General features: G+C 34.5%; 1 protein-coding gene across 1 annotated transcript in view; it reads right to left on the bottom strand.

Moving 5' to 3' along the window:
* The window catches only part of LOC145688473 (uncharacterized), a 71,419-nt gene that overhangs the window by 9,602 nt on the left and 44,540 nt on the right, over nucleotides 1-17,277 (bottom strand). Inside the window, exon 3 of the mRNA XM_081762749.1 lies at nucleotides 1,276-1,523. Within this exon, the coding sequence (XP_081618875.1) occupies nucleotides 1,276-1,509 (234 nt within the window). The 5' untranslated portion in view covers nucleotides 1,510-1,523. The remainder of the gene's footprint in view (nucleotides 1-1,275; nucleotides 1,524-17,277) is intronic.

A 17,277-nucleotide genomic window follows, 5' to 3' on the forward strand; every position in this document is an offset into this window, starting at 1 on the left:
TCGTAAGTATTCAGCGAGTGTTTATATATATATATATATATATATATATATATATATATATATATATATATATATATATATAAATTTATTCTTTGTTCTTAGCTTTCATTTTAGCATTCCTTTTATGCATAATATTCCAGTCATTGCCAAACATAATGACAAAAAGAAAATGGTCTTATAGGTACTTCCTTTAGGGACACACTGTTTCAGATATTCTAACAGCACAAGTTGCGCTAGGCACAAGGGCGCCGATCCTAGGGGGTGGCGGGGGGGCCGGGTCCCCCAAAACTCATGTGGGCCCCTCTATTGTATTTATGAATATACAATATTTGGCATAATTTGAATGCAATTTGACTTAAAATCCTCATATATAGACCTATACCTTCTGCATCTGAATGCCCCTCCCCCCAAATTTACAGAGGAATCGGCACCCTTGGCTAGGTATGTTACATTTAGGTGTTCTAAATTCATCTCCCACATTTGATGCATTTGTTTCTTCTTTTTCTAAGCGATTATGTACTAGAAACAACAAACGCATCAAATTTATTAGATGGCAACTGTGCCGATCATTTGAAAGTGAATATGGAAGAACCATGAAATAAAGTAAATAGACACTCGTCATTTTGTTATAAAATCACATGGCGAGTAGATTTTATGATCCCAAATGGTTATCGTCGAATATATGCGGTTAAAAGAGCACTCTGATTAGCCAAATTCAAAAGACCTCAACAATTTATCACTCTACAAGCGACATTGCCTTCACCACCTCCGTGGCCAAGTCGGTAGAGTACGTGGCTAGTAATCCAAAGGTTGGTGGTTCGTGCTCACCCTGGGTACTTGCTTTTTTTAAAGTTTTTTTAAGACTCGCCTTAATGTAAACGCATTACGCATATAGGCGATTTAACATAGTTTAGGGGTGTAATTTTGTGGTTCATTGACGCTTACGGCATGGGGAACATACTAGGGGCGGACATAGACTGTGACTATCACTTGCCATCCATGTGATTTCTCTCTCAAAGGTACATAAGGCACATACTGGACACATACCCGTGTACCTGAGGGAACATGATAGGCATATGCCTGCTATGTGATTGTGTTGTTAGGGCCTTTAAACTCTCAATCAAAAGTGTTTATATTTCATAATATGTATACTTGTATTTGAAATATGTCGCGTCATTATGGACTACTCTGTAATAAAAAAAAATCATATGAATCACATTATTCTTGGCAAAGTATTACTAATCCTGAATAGAAATACTAGAAATAGAACATTACCATCGGTCGCATGAAAAACACTGTCCTAATGCCCACTGAACACAGGCCAAAGAGTGAGATCACAGACAGAAGCATGGAAACACTGAGCAAGAAGTTGCTTCTATCTTCATCATCATCTATGATAGATCCAAACATTAAAACAAGTCCTACGAAAAAAATGATAACAAAGCCTCCCAAAGACTTTATCATCTTCTTCATTTCTCTCCCTCCTCCCAACAGGAAACGACTACACATTCATTGCTGCTACCCTAAGAAATAAACAAGGCATAGTTGTTAGAATTAGTCAGAATTAATATCAATGAACTCACAAAATATAAGACTTTCTTGAATCATTTTACGTATTTCATTATTAAGGTACACTCATGTCCAAAATTATTGTCGCATGTCTATAATTATGTTGTTCTAAGAATATAATTTGATAACGAATTCGTCCGGTATTTCTTATAATGTTAGTATGTGTATAATCGTAATCGGCAAAGAAATGTATGTGGTAAATTTCATGTCAAAAGAGCAGTAAATAAGAACAATAAACCGAAAATAAAATTTTATTCTCCATTTAGCAAGATTTTGTTTTACTCATTCGAATTTTCGTATTTATAATTCTTTCCCTGTGAAATTTACCACAAATATGCGTTTTCCGATTATACACACAGTATCAGTATTAAAAGTGCCCTGCAACATCATCATCAAATTATATTCTTATAAGAAGACAGTTATAGATATGCGACAATCATTTTGGACATGAGTGTATGTTCTTTAATAATCTAGAGTGAATCACAGGTTTGCAGTGTTATGTTAGATGTGATACTGAGTTCAATTTGGTCACATGGAAATTTTACCTCACATGCTGACACAAACATCTGTAGGCTCATCAACACAGACAAAATTATTATTATACCCATATACTTCTCTGCCATCTCTTGCTTAGGTCTATACGTTAAAGAAAGCGGACGGAACAATCTTCATGGATACGAATAGTATTCTGAATAGGTGGAAATATTTCTTTGACAATTTCCTAAACACTAACCAAAAAAGTAGGACGGAAATTTTTATTCCTCTATTTTTTTTCCTCCAATGCGGCTCTGAGGTTCACCTAGTCTATTTAAATGAATAGATTCGACAATCTAAAGAAGTAAAGGTACCAGGGGAACGTATTGACTATAGAAGTTCCGAAGTCTGAACAGTCATTTCCGACTAGTTGATGTACTGTACAGCAGTGGGCTTTTTGTAATTAGAAAAAAGCGAACAGGTTGCACAAAGAAGGGGAGGGAATGAGATAGGTGAAATGGAATAAAACTAGTGTTGTAATTAATGAATCCTCAAGCGGAGAATCTATAAAATCATTGACAACGCCTCGTTTACTAATAACCACTGTCTTCTATCAACGCTAGGTTTGTTCTCTTGTGTATAGTTTACTGAGAACATAACGAGAAAACCGTAACTTCACATATAATCCAGTTGTAAACGACCGGATGTGGATGGTATATAAATTCGTACCCTCATTCTTGACTCAATTCTACTTTAAATAATGAAGATGGCCTTACAAAAATGCCATATTCTACCATTTTTTTTGTGAAAGTAAAGTAGCACTCCTTTTTATAGAGATTGGGCTGTATTTCGTCCCTCGTTCTTGATCGATCTATCTATCTATCTATCTATCTATCTATCTATCTATCTATCTATCTATCTATCTATCTATCTATCTATCTATATCTATATACAGTGGCGGATCCAAGGGGGCTATAGGGGCTATAGACCCCCCCTTGACGCTCAGATATACACTGGATAAAATGGGCTTCAATCCTGCTTTACACTGGATAAAACGGCAAAATATGGTTTAACCCTCCCTTGATCATATCCTGGATCCGCCCCTGTATATATATATATATATATATATATATATATATATATATATATATATATATATATATATGTGTGTGTGTGTGTGTGTGTGTGTGTGTGTGTGTGTGGCATTAGATTTTTGTATGCATTTTCTTCATTCATACCAATCAGAGGTTGGTTAATTAGAGTTTGACATCTCTTTCAACAGCGATCCTATATGAGGCGTGGACTACACTACTCAATGTGAGATCCGAAATACACGAGATTTTACGGATAATCGAATCCTGGTCTCTTGCGCTCGAGAGGATAATAACAGAATAATGAACATACTTAATACCTTGTTCTCAGCTACGACATTTTATATTTATAATTCGTGTAATATTGTTTTCGTAATCAAATTTGAAAGGAAAGGAGTTGCCAAAGGGAGATTCAAAGAAATGTTATCAGTATTTGGGTTAAGTTAGGAACACACGATAAAAACAAAAAGTCGATCTACTCCAGGATTTAAACACACGAGCACATGATTAACAAAATATTCATCCAACCCGCTCGACTATTTCTTACGCTACCTCAGATCTGCTTTTGACTTTGTGTAAAGTATTTTTCTGCTGCACACTAGATTTTGTTTACGATCAGATATGACTGAGTTCGCGGCGAATAATTGGAAGTTACATTTCTTGCAATGTATAAACTTATTTTTCGCACAAATCATATTTCCTTTTACGTCACAACAACTCATTTAAAACCGATTGAATTTGTGAAATGGTGGAGCTTGAAATAATAATAATAAACAATAATAGAATTACAATAATAATTATCTAAATAAAATTTGATGAGGAAAATTAATTAACACAACTAATAATCCTCTCTTCATACGGATCCTGATATCTCATCTAGATTTTCATGAAAGCTTTTTTAACCAGCTAATAGTTTTTGTGTATCAAGTAACTAAACGCCGGAGATAAGTGATTACCGCATTGGATTTCTACCCGAGAGGCCCTGGTTCAAATTCTGCAGGTTGAAACTTACTCAGTGTGATAAGCAAGGTATTCTCCAGTACGTAGTGAAATAACATATTATACATATACATACAAATTTCTATGTCATTGATTGGTACTCTTTGGACAACACATTCCAAATAACAGAGAAATTTTTCGTGGATCATCAACTGCACAGCAAGATTATGTTTCAGTACTGCCCGTCTACTAACTATCTGCTAGAATCTTTACGTGTAAGTTGCATTGCATTTGTCCAGGCATTCCTGACATTAGTAAAAGGGCTGGATACGACTTATGGAGTTGTAGTAATCAAGAGGAGAGATGCTGCTGACAGTACAGTAACATACGAAAGTGCTCAAGACTTTGAGAGCCAAAGTGTTAATTTATGTTTAAGAAGTTTAACGAGCTTAATTTAGAGGTGAAGAATATTCGAAAATTGAGAATTTGTTGAAAACTCCTCTACTAGTTTATTCATATTTTGTTACTTAATTAACATTATTCATTCGTTTTAGGAAAATATACCAAGGATCTTTTTTTTCGAATCTAGTCATACAATCCTAGGTTAGTCGTTAGTTACCGGTATTGCTTTGCAATCGGGAAATCTTTGGTTTAAACCCCTGGGCAACTAGGCCCGTATCCAAGGGAGTCTAGGGGGGCCGGCCCCCCTAAATTTTTACAGGCCCCTCCTAACATTTTCACGGTAGTATTGCCAATGAACTATAACATAGTGATGAACTATAATATGGCTGGATCGGGGCTCCCTAACTTCAGCCGCCTTCCTACATTTTTGGGCTGGCTACCGGCCTGTGGGCAACTATGATTGAGATTTTTTTTTTTTTTAACAGGGTTCTTGGTCAGTTATACTAGGAAAATGCTAGCAGGTACTTGTATTACAGGTCTGGTTGGCTTTAGCTTCGTTTTCAATTCTTGTTGATTTAAATAATTTTTCTATACATTGGTCTCGCAGACTCAATCTGGAATTTTATTAAATAAACAATAACCATAATACACAGAGGTGAGTTCTCTTTAGTGGTTGGTGTGAGTTCGATGAGTAATGCCACTTAAGCAATAAAGTTAGTATAATGGACTATAAAGTCTTGTATTTTAAATTATATTACGCAGTTGTTGAAACTCATGTCTTGGGTGACTCAATGGTAGAGCATTAAGTTCCCGTGCGAGTGGTCTCTGGTTCAATACCAGGCTACGTGAGTTGTTGTTGGTCAACAACGTGTCCATTTTCTTGAGGCTCTCTCGTTTTTTCCCACCAATTCTTTTATAATCATTAGCACTGGTGCAAATCTCGGGGAGGATGAGGAGGATATATCCCCTCCAACCTTGGAACTGGGGGACTGACTCCCCAATAATCCGATTTGAAATGTGTTTTTTGGGGAGAAATGTGATGATTTGTGTCCGATTGCCACAAAGAAAGTGAGATAAAATTGATGTCCCCCAGAATAAGTCTTAAATCTGCCCGCCTCCCAATGTTGAAGACAACTCTGCTCCCCTGATCCTTCACAGCATAACTTCATTAATATTTTGAACATCGTTTTAAAAACAAAGAGTATGGGAACGGTCTTACCCGTCCCCTCTAATGTTGAAGACAGATTTGAGCCGTTAATATTCGTCTCCTTTAGGGTGTAATCGTGAGACGTTAACCTGGACTTTTTAAAATTTAATTCAAAGTTATACGTATCTAAATAGAAGGGTAGGAAACATAATATGATACTTTTAAACGAGAGTACAGAGCTTATTAAGGAAGATGGATGATCTAAGTTTTTTTTTTTTTTTGAACATGACTGTACAGTATATCGTGATTGAAAATAACTTTTTGTTTGCTTTAACTCTATTATGTAAAAGAATCAAACGTAACTAATACAAAGCATTCATACTTGAAACACCATATAAACACTTCATTAAACTCTTAGTATATTCAAGGAGTCGTTCCTTGAGCCACCACATCATATAATATCCAAGGTTAAGATCCTTTCCAAGGCAGTTCACTTTTCATGTCGCTCGTACAATAATACCGTATTGGACGCATTTTGACGTCCAAATATGTTAAAAGATATGACTAAAATTCCATCGTGATACAGGCTCAATTGTAAATAGATATGTAATGAATGTCCTGTAGAATAAATATTAGTGAAAATTCCGCAATTTGATACATTCGCCTGCATTATATGAATAGTTTTTCTATGCGTACTAGTCACACACGTCTCTATTTCAATTAATATGTGTGTGACACTGTTAAGAGAATGTTTGTCACCCTTAGAAAATAATAAACAACAATAGATATAACTAGACTTCCCGCCTATAGATACAATTAGACATAACTAGACTAATGCCCGTTTCTTTGCACGGGGAGAATACGTTTTATTTTGGACATGAAGGGCACCAAAACTATCACCAATCAACTTAGGAGCCCCCCAAAACCATGAATTCGACCATAATATAGGTCATTTTCAATTATTTTTACATGACACAATCCCCCTTTAGAAATATTAATGGGGGCTGAATTTGGATTTAATCCACATCGGAAGTGTCACTGTTCGTCTCGCGACCCCGAAAATTATCGATTCGACACTAACATCGGGGTTCTTCGATCATTTATATATATATATATATCCCCCTCCCCCAAGTTGCGATGCTGAATTTTGATTTAAACAGCATCAGAAGTGTCATTGTTCATCTCAGCGACCCCGAAAACTTTGGATTCGAGATTAATATAGATCATTTTCGATCATATATATATATAGAGAGAGAGGGGCTCAAAGTATGTATACAGACCTGCATCGATCAAGTACGACGTTTTAATTGATTAAGTTAATGGATTTATTTGCTTCGATTTTTTTCCGAGCTTGAGATATAAGTGAAAATAAATTAAGAGCAAATAATAAAGAAACTAAGTTAACCAAATTAAGTAGATGATATAAAACGCCATGATTCAATCAGTTGGGCCTATATATATATATAGCTAAGTTGTACCGTCAAAGTGAAATGATAAAAGCTATCCCAGCCCTAAACCTAATCTACATTGAAAATTAGATCGAGATCGGTCGGGTCGTTCAAGAATTAATAAGTCACAAGCATGTGACTTTCATTTTTTATTTATATAGAAGATAGATAGATGTGCGACTTAAAAGGTTTACTTTTGTACATATGCGGTATATAAACAAACAATTTATTCCAGTAGAATATTGCTGGCAACGAACAACATAATTTTTGCAGCCACAACAATTAGTTTTTCTCGATTTTCTCGAAAACTATGCAACTCAAGTATCTCATTTTGTTCAGCTGGATGTGATTTATCGTTTGATATGAGTCTATGCTTATCATCTCTTTGGACAATAATACAGTTAGGGAAAAATTAAGGTTTAAGATTTCAAATCATAATTTTGGCCCATTGAACATATTGTCCTTTTCATAGTATCATAACAAAAAGCTTAATGACAGTATGATTTAATCACTGTCGTAACTTGTGGGAGGACAAGGGAGCATCTGGTCTCATTTTAGCAACTCTGCTCTTCGAGCGGGACTCACTTGAAGATAAAAAAAAACTTCCTTATTCCGTATGATACGATACGAACATGAGTGTATAAGTAAAAGAAAGACTAGGTTCACCACAAATAAATAAGATAAAAAGAGATTAAAAATTAAATTAAACGAAAATGTGATCTGGGCTCATTTCAATAAAGCATCTACTATTAGGAGCCACTAGAAATGAGAGATATTTCTTAATGCCTTAAGTGGTGTCAAATATTATCTCCTCACAATTTAAGTATTGAAGCATACAATAAGACCACAATACTATTTCCAAAAGAACTGAAAATAATTTAATGAAGCCGTTCCATAATCTGAACAAAATATATTTCCCTAAACTGAAGCATAAATGTAATCTGGGCCATACTTTAGTAAAATACCAAAATACCACCTATATAACAAACAGAGGTAATAAAAGTGTTTATGTTAAGATTTCAAACCCCATGGGGGAGAGAGGGAGGAAATTTCATTTCGTATTTTATTAGAGGGGACCAACTTCACAGTTCGTATTTTTCTAAGAGGCCCAAACATGAAAGCTTGTTTCCCCCAGGAAAAGTTCCAGGTCATGGCACTGGCTTCAATATCATTTTCATTTTAATATACGGGGTGCTTATCGTGCAACGTCAATTTTTCAGTTTAAAAACATCTGTACTTATCGAAAACGACGCATGAAGATTTACAGTGACCTATATCATTTTGTTCTATCAATGAGATCTATTAATTACTATTTGTCTTATCTTACTTTTTTTTTCATTAAATGCTAATAATATTGGAGAATTAAAATAAGTAATATAGAAGCTATTTAATGTTTAATCTAAGAGAAACAATTTATTTTTAAGTTATATTATTTCCAACAATGGTGTTTGTTTTTCGCACAGTAGGTGATTAGATATTAATTTCTAATTATCTGAAAGGTCTAAGAAAACTCAATTTCGTGAGTTCGAAGTCACCGAGTTTCAAACTCCTTTCAAAGTTACTCATCAGTGAATTTTCAAGAAGTTGAGCTAAAGTTGGTTTGACGTACCTGATTTTATTTTGCACTTTACTCTATGAAATTCACTAGGCAAGTTTTGTTCTATAAGCGCCTCTAAAATGAATTTCCCCATTGCCATTTTTAAAAGTGGTTTTACCTTAAATTAACCTAAATTACTTTCAACTGAACAGCTTTCATTCCATATCATGGAAATTATTAGACAAAATCAGATCATTTGTTCCCGCTCCCCTCCCACCCATAGGCGTGCGCAACGTGGGTGCCATGGGTGCCTTAGCACCCCCATTAGACAAACTTTTTTTTATGTAGAATTATTACAAACTGAGAAGAGATTGCGTGTAAATTATTTCCCGTCTGCATGTGTGCCGTGAGTCGCCGACGCAGCGTCGGGTGCAATGACGCTATCTTTTCTTAGGGGAAAGGGAGGAGGAGGACGACATTCCATATGGTGGTACTTTAGATCTGGCACCCACATTACCAATGTCCTGCGCGCGCTAGTGCTCCCACCTCCATCTTTCAGTCTAGTTAACGTATCAGTGATGTGAACTTCTTGCAAGCGAATAACTGATTGACATATTATTATTCTATAAAACAGCGTTCTTCTAAGTCTTCTCAAGTGTGGACAACTTTTATTATGCATAATGCTCTATCGACTACTCTACTTTTGTCTCCTTTGAAAGCAAGTTATCAATTTCCTTAAGTATTTACTAATCAAGCGTTACCTTACAACACTGTAGCTCGATGACAATGTTCAGTATGGTTAATGAGACTGAGATACAACCCAAAATTATGTTGAACTCTAACTTTAATATGAGCTCCCTCATGGCTAAGCGGTTAGCGTATGCGCCTTTGGCGTGGGAGACTAGGATTTGATTCCCAGCGGGAGCTCAACTGGTCCGGATTCCACTTAAGCTTTAGGTCGACGTCTCATATAGTCTCGCTGCTGAAAGGGACACTAAACCAAAAATCAAATCAACTCAAAATCAAAGTTTAATTTTTGTTTCATTCTAATACTAGTCAAAAATAAAGACATAGTATATATCAATCGAAAGATCATATTGAGCAGAAGAAAATTATATATAGAATATGGATGGCCAAAATTTTCTGAAATCAGGATTCCGGAAATTTCACTTTCTGTATTTCGGAAAAATTTCGGATTTCAGAAAAAAAACCTGAATTCGAACAACTCCGGATTTTTTTCGAAATCCCGAATTTTTCTGAATTCCAAAATTTTCTAAATTCCGGAATTGTTCTGAATTCCGGAATTTTCGATTTAACTTTCCAGATTCCAGAATGTAAAAATTCCTGAATTGGCCATCCCTAATATAAAGGGTAAGTTTTAATGCGGTTTTCGAAAAAATAAAAAAAACTACTTTTTATGGTTTTCGAAAGTATCTCATTTACTGTCTATCATATACAATATAGTTGATTGTTTTTATTCCGCTGCAATAGTTTATTATTATTATTTATTAATTAGTTTATTTATTTGGGATATATCGCATTTCAAGGGGCCACATTTTATCATCTCTTTCAATCTTCAATAAGAAAGCAAAAGTCTTCCTTGTGCTCATCCAACCGAGGAATGTCGTTGAAAGCAATCAGATAAGAAATTTTGCAGATGTCCACTCAGCCGTGGACCCAACACTTCTTGTTATCTTTAGATCAGCGTTTTTCTTCTAAGATCACTATAAACATTCTCCAAGCAAGTGATTCCTTGTCACGCATTAAAAATAACAGGAAATCACTAACTAGTTCATTTTTAAAATACTGATTCCATTTCACAGGTAGTGAGGTATATAAAGGCACAATTATATAGGTATATGAATCTCCAAACTTCACTGCTATTCCAGTTAAAGTTGTCTAGTATATGTTTCAAATAAATATTCTTGCTTTGAATTTCTTATTGCTGATCATTGGGAATAGTTTATAAAAGTGTAGAAATGTATGGACGTTCAAGTTAGGGCTTTACGTTGATTGACATAGAACAAAAAGCGATAATACATGGCTAGAAGCTGTATTTTTAGAATTGAATCAAATTCTCAATAAAATATATCATCTCTACTTTTAACATTCTTCTAAAACCGAACATTTTTGAAATTCACTAGTACCTTTGGTTTCATTATTGATTTCCATTAAACAAAAACGGCGAGAGATACCGAGAAATGTTTTCCTGGAATCGATTAAACGTTCCAACAATACATGCTATCTACTCCGTTAACCTTCTATTGAAACAGGGAGTGTTAAAATCAACAATTTCTAATTTTAACGTTGATAGCCGTACCATAAAAACGGTAATAGATAGTTACAAACGGTTTTTGGAAATCGGTTCAGCGTTTCAAGGAATTATATCATTTGCGCTCGTAGCACTCTACAAAACCGGAAGAGTTTAATTTTTCTTACTTCTTCCGGTTTAAAATGTGATCACCGTAGATCAAAAACTGTAAAATATAGCGAGTAATGACTTTCTAATACAGGGCCGTCATTTGGGAGGGCAGGGAAGCAATTGTTCCTACTTAAGTTTGAGAAATACATTTTTTTTAATGTAGCCTATACCAATATATATCAAAAAACGTCAAGCTCTTGTCGGAGCATAATCTTGCCTCTCTGACAGAATCTGAAATGCCGCCACTGTTCTCATATAGATTCAATGTCCCAAGAAAGGATCGTATTTATTTCTCTATCCTCAAAGTTTTACATTAGTTATACTTGTCTATATGACAAGCTGTTGTGGGCCCTGTAATAAGACAAAAATATTTACTTTCACAATTTAATGCACGTTAATCACATCTCAGGTGCGTTTTAATCTAAATATATAATATGTATTGCACTTTCTAGAAATCAGTTTTCCTTAGTTTATTGCCAATTAGATTAGTGCATAAGTTTTGAGTTCCTTTTTCAAATCGAAGTATTGCTTTTTTCTTAATACCAACTTCCGTCTGCTCTTGTATTGTAGCTCCGAAAACTTAGGTCCTCTTTGATACCTCGTATTGCAATTCACATGCTTATGTCCAATCAAGTGCGAGAAGTCTTTGTTTTACGCTTCGCAGAATTTATTCGTACGTGATAGACAACATTCATTCTATGCTGACAGATATAATGCAATTACCGTTCGGTTCCTCAATTAGTTACTGAGTTCGACAAAAGATCCCCTCACATAAGTCAAAATAATCTATCAAGTCTGTCTGCTGTTCCTCATTCTTCAGTATGCTCTGCAATACGTTCTACATTACATATATATATCTCAGGCCACTTTCAACTTGGTTCACTGCTAGAAATGCTAAGCACAAATCATTTCACTACGTGTATGCACTGATTTATCTTCCTTGTATACAGCTCGTGAATCTAATGCTTGAATCTTCCTCCACACAGACTGCGACAAAAGGTAGAAACAGCCTTTCACATTTACACTCGGTCCGAAACTTTTTTTAAAGCATTTATTATCGCCATTTCGAAGCCCATCCAATAGTCAGAGTCAAGTATTATACTTAGAGAAACATATTTTTGATACTATGTATCTCTTATCTCTCTGAATAGTATAAATTTTAGCAATATTAGGTAGGGATGGCCAAACATTTTCGGATCCGGATATCCCGGATCCAATGAGATCCGGATCCGGATCTTGTCGGATCCGGATCTAGAACCGGACCTCGGATCCGAATCTCAGATCCGGATCTTGGATCTGGATTCGAAATTCGAATCTCGGATCTGGATCCGAAATTCGAATCTCAGATCTTGATTCGTATCCAAACCTACATCTGAAATTGTGATGATAAAATTGAATATCTAAAATTCGTTAAAACTTTTTTTCGTATTCACTAATATAGTAGGTTGCTGTGCTTTTAAATGTTTCCATAACACGTTTGTGCTACCTTTGTTCTTTATTTTATTTTAACCTTGTAATGTTCTTTACATGTTGCACTTTCTGACGAAGTCTAGTAAAATGTTTCCAAGTTTGATTTCTTCCCATTTCAGAGTATAGTGAACTGTCTGAAAACTGATGTAAATGGTAACAAATTCTTCTGTTTAGCTCCTCTTCAAAACTTAATGTTAGCTTCACATTGAAAATGTTTCTTTTATTCTTAGAAAATAAACTTTACTATTTTCTCACATACAAATGAAATATCTTTTAGATAAGGCCCTTCTAATCGCAGAAATACTAGACAAAACAAACTCTTTATTAATTGTAGTTTCTGACTCACTAGAGTCCAACAAATGTAATAATGAATATCTTTCACTTCGAAGGTACAACAAAAAATATAGACTGGTTGGCATGGAACAACAGTAGATTTTTAAACATACACATGAGAATTTCAGGAAAGCGATATGGTTATGTAGTAATATTAGTATTAATAAAAGTGTCTCTTGTATGACATTATCACGTACTTTATGGCTTGCCCATCTGAGGTCGGGAGTTTGTTGAAGGAGTAAATATAAAAGAGATTTCTGTTATTTTTCTTCACCCTCAAGTTTCTTTTATCATACATGGCAGGACGTAACCAAAACATATTAATGCATCGTATCATTGAAGCCTTTTGTGTTTTGTATATTAAAGTGTTCAAAAATATTTAACATATTCGCATTTGTTCATGTGATCTCAGGTTCAATTCTTGGTGGGAACATACATGAGACAATTGGAAGCTAAAACAATATAAAAATAGTATTCAAAAGTCAGGAAATTGATATTAAAACTTGAGCTATCTGTTGGGACTGTAAGGCCGTAGTTAAATTAACTCACACGTTTCGTAAAGATATATTATGTCGTTATTGTTTATTTACTATAAGCTACCAAATACATCCTCAGAGGCCACTTTACACTGTAGTAATCAACAGATGAACTCAGCATTGGAAAAGGAATGGAAGGAAGGTCTCCAGAACCTTAGATCAAGGTACTAACCTAGCATTTGCTCAGTATTTTGAAACGGAGTACTTTCCGATTCATAAAAACATACTCCACTTAATCCTACATCGTTGTTTAGCCGTGATGTGAGGTAAAAAATTTTCTTCTATATTTTTCCGGAAAATTTTCCGTTTTAACAAATATCAGTGATCAAGTAACAATTCCTCAGTATTCATAAAATTGATTGAATTTATGTATAGAAATGTTAAAAATGGAAAGATTGTTTAAAGAATCTGAAAATTTTCATGGCTCTCACAATTTTCAGTACTATGTAGGAACAAGTGAAACAATGTTTCATAAATCGAAATATTTTGTGTCTTGTATGGAAAAAATTGAAGAAATTATTATGAGTCGGAAAATTTTCATCATTTTGAACCAAAAAGTAAAACAACTTTTTGTGAATCGGAAAGTTTTATTGCTCTGTAGAAGCAAATGTAAGGAATTTTCATGAATCGGAAAATTTTCATCACGAAGTAGAAACAAGTGAAAACACTTTTTATAATCCGGACAGTTTTGGATATTATATATAGTGATGTTAGGTGGAAAATTTTCCACTATATTTAACTACACATAGAGATATACAATTCCTGTAGTGGGCCACGGTGACTCAGTGGTAGAGCGTTCACCTCTGGTGCTAGGGGTCTCGGGTTCAAACCCTACTCCCGCCAAGTGAACTTTGTGGTGGACAAACACCGTGTGCGTGGGTTTTCTCGGGGTTCTCCGTTTCTTCCGACTTTCTTCATTCCACCATTTCATTCATTACTCATCATCATCGTCTCCTTTAGCCTAACCGGCATAACCGTGGGACGTAAAATTCAAAAATTTCATTTCATTTTACAATTCCTGTAGAGGAAACTTAGACAGCAACAAATTATAATTTTCCAATTAGATTTCGGGAACCAGAAAATTTTCTAATATTTCTAGTTGGGAAGTAAAAATTTACATAGTGTTTCTCTCTCTCTCTTATATCTACTTATTTCTAAATGTTGCAGAATGTAAATCTATAAAAGTAGTAAAGCTATGAGAAAACCGTCTTATGCGTATTAAACTGACGAAATCTAATATTGTAAGATCAAAGGTGGATTCTGAGGGAAGAACGCATTGAAGTTTTTGAAACATTCTTGAAATGAAGAATCGTTAAATTTTCATTTCATGAAACTTTTTAAGACAATATTTATTACCAATAAATTCTACATTTAAACAACGATGTAGGAGTAAGTGGAGTATGTTTTTATGAATCGGAAAATATTCATGACTTTTAATAAATTGAAATTTTAATTAATAGAATGGGATATTTGTACTCTACGAGCTCATGTTCTCTGCTCTGAGCTAACGTCCCTTTCAGCAGCGAAACTATATAAGATGGGACCAACTGATTAACGTGAAATCCGAACTACATGAGCTCCCGCTGGGAATCGAAGCCAGGTCTTCCATGCCAAAGGCGCGTATGCTAACCGCTTAGCAACGAAGAAGCTCGCAGATGAAGAGAGAGAGAGAAACACCGTGTAAAAGTTTACTTCCCAACTCGAAATATTAGAAAATTTTCCGGTTTCCGAAAGCTAATTGAAAAATTATAATTTGTTGCTGACTAACTTTCCTCTACAGAAATTCAATTTTGTAGCTGAATGTGCCGTTAAATATAGTGGAAAATTTTGCACCTAACATCACTATATATAATATCCAAAATTCTCTGGCTTATGAAAAGTTTTTTCCACTTGTTTCTACATCGTGATGAAAATTTTCCGATCTATGACAATCCCTTTCACTTGTTTCCACAGAGCAATAAAACTTTCCGATTCACAAAAAGTTGTTTTACCTTTTGCTTCAAAATGATGAAAATTTTCCGACTCATAAAAAGTTCTTCAATTTTTCCATATAAGACAGAAAATATTTCGATTCATGAATAATTGTTTAACTTGTTCCTACATACTACTGAAAATTGTGTGAGCCATGCAAATGTTCAGATTCTTTAAACGATCTTTCACTTTTTTTTTTTTTACATTTCTGTACATGAATTCAACCAATTTTATGATTGCTGAGGAATTGTTACTTGATTACTGATTATTTTTTTAGAAGGGAAAATTTTCCGGAAAAATATAGCAGAAAATTTTCCACCTCACATCACTACATATATTGTTACAGATGGCTGTGGGTGCTGTTGTTCACTCTGAGAAATGCATCTTCTTAATAAATCTCTGTTAGAAATTCCATCAGACTAAATATGCTTTCCTGAGTGAGCGTCAGTGAGATGGACATACCATTTCGACGTCTAAAATGAGATAAAAATCATAGTTTAAACTGGTAGTTAAGTCAGTAGGCGACAAGAAAATTGGTCAAACGAGAAGACACCATTAGAGACACATGATCCTAGGTTTTAGCCCCTATGGTCTCACTGGCCTCACTAACTGCCTCCAATAAATAATTAGATATATTAGTACAACATGTGGTTATTTTTGATCTCTTGCGTACTATTACATCCAAAAGCTTCTTTCCTTTTACTTTTTTAATTCAAAGCTTTAAACATACTAAATGTTAGTGTTCGATTCGTGAGAGGAAGGTTGGGATACATCCGCTTGTATTTTTAGCCTACTTCTGGTACTTGAACCACATTCAAAAATTGCAATTTTTGTCATCTAGCATCTTCTTTTCTAAAATTTCATAAATCGTAAAGTATTTTAGTAATCTGTTCTATGTTTCCATTTGAACAATCTATTTATATTCTTATTCTTTAACTCTGTTTTTTTTATAGGTATTGCATTTATTTGAATCTGGTCTCTAAACTTACATTTAGATCATGAAAATTCAAAGTACGAGTATATACGTATATTCAAATGGATGTAAATGCTCCCCTAAGTCATCTCTTGGAAGCGAGAAACAGTAGTGAGAAAAATCTACCATATACTCATATAACATGATTTTTCATTTACTAATTAATTGTAGAGTTAATGGGCACATAATTATTGATGCATTTGTTCCCCGTTACGAGGAATTTGATTTTGTATGATTATTTATGTACGCACCAATTCCTCCGGATATTATTATAGAACCGTGTTAACCGGGGAAATACAAACTTGAGTAGTGGTTTAGATCCCACTTATGTCCCGTCTCGCATATCAAAGAAGGAATATGTATTTATCATATATATTAGACAATTTGAATCGAAATAGCAACTTGAGCTTTTGTTGCTTACGAGTGTAAAACTCATATAAACGAATTTTTTATAAATCTCAATGCACAGATTTTCTGTTTTAAATATCTAATTTATAATTCAATTTTGGAGATTTATATATAATTGTGTCTTCATATACCTCCCTGACTGTGAAATGGAATCAGTATTTTAAAAATGAACTAGTTAGTGATTTCCTGTTATTTTTAATGCGTGACAATGAATCCCTTCCTTGAAGAAAAAGCTGATCGAAAGATAACGAGAGGTGTTGAGTCCACGGCTGAGTGGACACCTGCAAAATTTCTTATCTGATTACTTCCAAAGACATTTCTCGGTTGGATGAGCAAGGGAAGACTTTTTGCTCTCTTGTTGAAGATTGAAAGAGATGATAAAAATGTGTCCCCTTGAAATACGTTTTATCCTTTATTTGTATACTTTATATAAAAATATACTCTATTAAATAGCACATGGAATCAATTGTTGTTTGTTTCCTCCTAAGAGTGAGACATATACTACTTATAAACTTTCCGTATCAAATTAAGCGGTTAATACAATAATTTACCTTTTG

The sequence above is a fragment of the Thermobia domestica genome, chromosome 1 (assembly GCF_964235325.1).
Source record: "Thermobia domestica chromosome 1, izTheDome1.hap1.1, whole genome shotgun sequence".
Classification (NCBI taxonomy): domain Eukaryota; kingdom Metazoa; phylum Arthropoda; class Insecta; order Zygentoma; family Lepismatidae; genus Thermobia; species Thermobia domestica.